Source organism: Limulus polyphemus, unplaced genomic scaffold (assembly GCF_000517525.1).
Source record: "Limulus polyphemus unplaced genomic scaffold, Limulus_polyphemus-2.1.2 Scaffold2279, whole genome shotgun sequence".
Classification (NCBI taxonomy): domain Eukaryota; kingdom Metazoa; phylum Arthropoda; class Merostomata; order Xiphosura; family Limulidae; genus Limulus; species Limulus polyphemus.
In genome coordinates, this window is record NW_013667889.1 from 47607 (window position 1) to 50387 (window position 2781).

General features: G+C 35.7%; 1 protein-coding gene across 3 annotated transcripts in view; it reads right to left on the reverse strand.

Moving 5' to 3' along the window:
• Positions 1 to 2781, reverse strand: part of LOC106466497 (neuron navigator 3-like) — a 143069-nt gene that overhangs the window by 20624 nt on the left and 119664 nt on the right. For all 3 annotated transcript variants that reach the window (XM_022394525.1, XM_022394524.1, XM_022394523.1), the window contains one exon: positions 171 to 355. In XM_022394525.1, coding sequence (XP_022250233.1) covers positions 171 to 355 — 185 coding nt within the window. The remainder of the gene's footprint in view (positions 1 to 170; positions 356 to 2781) is intronic.

Sequence of the window (2781 nt, forward strand, 5' to 3'; positions counted from 1 at the left end):
CCATTCAAGCCGTCTCCAGCCATTATTAGTCTCAAAGTGGATTCCTCGTCATCGAAATCGAATTTGAAATACTGGTTGTGTTGTTCTGTACTGTCCAGAAAATTAGTTTTTTAATCATACTTCTTCTTTAGATTCTTGTTTTAATTTTTTATTAAGAATATCTAACTTACTCAGATGATGAATATGATGACTTGACAGTGTTACCAATACTTCCGTTTATGTGATGTAATCCAAGTAAAGGAGAATTTGGAGAAGAGGAATCTGACTGAAATTGCTTAAGGTCTTCCACATCAGACACAGAACCATTCCTATTCTTCTTACTTCGAGAAAAGGCTTTGCTGAAAGAACTTCGGAGCTATTAAAAAAGAAAAGATAATCAAAAAAGGATTTATGATTTACCTATGACAAGTAGAGGACTAATGAATTATTTTTCAAGGAATATTAAAACAATCAGATGATTGAATATGAAAATTAATCAAAGAAAACCTTATTTTTGTAACCACTAACTATCCTGTACATTTTTATCAACAGAATGTGTATTGTTATTTGTCATACTTGTATAAATCTGAGGTTTGATAAAGATCATTTATTACTATAATTTTAGCCACAGTCTTGCTTTCATAACTAGGTAAACATATGCACGACTAATCCATTCTTATATACATAAGAGAATATTTAATTTCAATCCAAGCAAAGTTACACGAGCGCTATCTACACATAGACATCCCTAATTTTGAACTGATGGATTAGAGGAAAGGCAGCTAGTCAACAGCACTCACTGCCAACCCTTGGGCTACTCTTATCAGATTGAGGTGGTCATCACTTTTATAGCCCATCCATGTCCTCAGAGTGCAGAGCAAGTTTTTGTGGCAACAGTTTGCAAACAATGAATTCTGGGATTTATAGTCTGTACATGCTAGCCACTAAGGCCATGCCTGGCTCCTTTACATTCACAAATTCCTGGAGAAAATGTGTAAGCTGTATTTATGTACTGCATCCTTCATATGAGGAAATACATTCAATACAGAAGTTCATTATCTACCATAACCCCAATGAAGTAAACATTTGGTGTTACATGTCTGTAAATGTAAGTCACAATACTGGAAACATGCATAGGATAAAAAAAGAAAAGATGATAAGTCAAATTTAGAAGACAGAACGACTTGTCTTGACTATTTGTTCATTCACCAGTGCTAAATTGGAAGTCTCTAGTTTAAATGAATGTTAAAAAGCTGGAGGTTATCAAACAAATGATATTAATGTTGACCTTTCATAATACAATGTAAAACAAAAATTGAAATGACTGATGACCTTATACAAATTGATGTGAATCAAAATGATGTCACTAAAAACCTTTTAAAACATGGTGTGAAACAACACAATATGATGTAATACAAACTGATATTACTGAAAAATGTCCACAAAAACTTTTAAACACGGTAACATGACTTATGAACTTCGAATACATGACAAAAAACAATGAGGTGTGAATTATATAACTTTTCACATATTGCAGAATGTTTTGAGCACATGATAATATTATTAATACCTGGTTTGTTTGGTCATTAACTTTTCTAAGTTGCCTTTCTCTCAGCCAAAATGGTTTACATTGTGTATAAGTTATAATCTGTTTAGTTTGCTTAAGAGACTACTGATATACCTCTAACCAACAAAGAGTTTTGGATGAGGCAGCTATTGATGATGTGTAAATCGTCAAAACCTCATGGAAACTCTTCAGGGTGTGTCACTGAGGATGAACATTGTGCTGCTGAATAATTTTGTCCATGACAAAAACTTTGGTGTCAAACTGACAATACCTAATTCTATTGTTACGCCTCCAGTCGTTAATTGATTTTCCGTAACTTCGTTCCGACGAAACTTTAGCGACACAAGTCCTTACTTAATAAAACTGGTTTATTCTTTCCGAATACAACTTTACAGATACACTTATTTTCAACAGTCGCTCTATAACAAACGTTTTAACAATGAACGTACCACTAGTCACGTGACTTCGCTGACGCAACACTGCCCCCTCCTTAGTATTGTTTGTCCCAAACAATAGCCACATACAATAAACCAATAACAATTAACAATAACTTAATTAAAGGTACAGAATTACAATCACAAAATTACAATTCAACAAAGTCTCTTAATTTTATGGGACGTATTTTCTTCCGTACTGGTCTCCGTCTCGTTGGCTTCTGCTTCATATGGGGGTTCTTCTGCTTCATCAGGAAATGTTCTATCATTGGTAACAGCCACATCAGTGGTAGTAACTTCATCAAGAGCTTCATCGTTTCCCTTCTCAAAACTGAGTAGAGTTTCATCTTCGACATTGGCTTTTTCAGGTGACATCTCTTCAGCAGCGTCATTTGTTCCTTTGTTCACTTCGTCCCAACTGAAATGTCCTGGACCGTGATAACGCCAAAGCCTGTTGGCATGCACCACTTTTGGCTTACCTCGCCGACCACATTTTATCGGGAAAGTCACGTCTGAGAGACGATCCACTATGTCATATGGGCCTTCCCATGGAGAAGACAACTTAGGAGACTTCCCTTTGGTCTTCCTGGGATTATACAACCATACCTTGTCTCCAGGTACAAAGCTGACTTCAGTAGATCTCTTATCACAAGATAACTTCGTTGAATCAGCAGACGTTTTCAAGTTTGAACGCACTTAATGGTGAATATCATCCATCCTTTTCGATAACACTTTCACAAACACTGACTCATTCTCAGGCAACTCTTCATAAAGTGTGTGTCCCATATGCTTGGGTCCCTT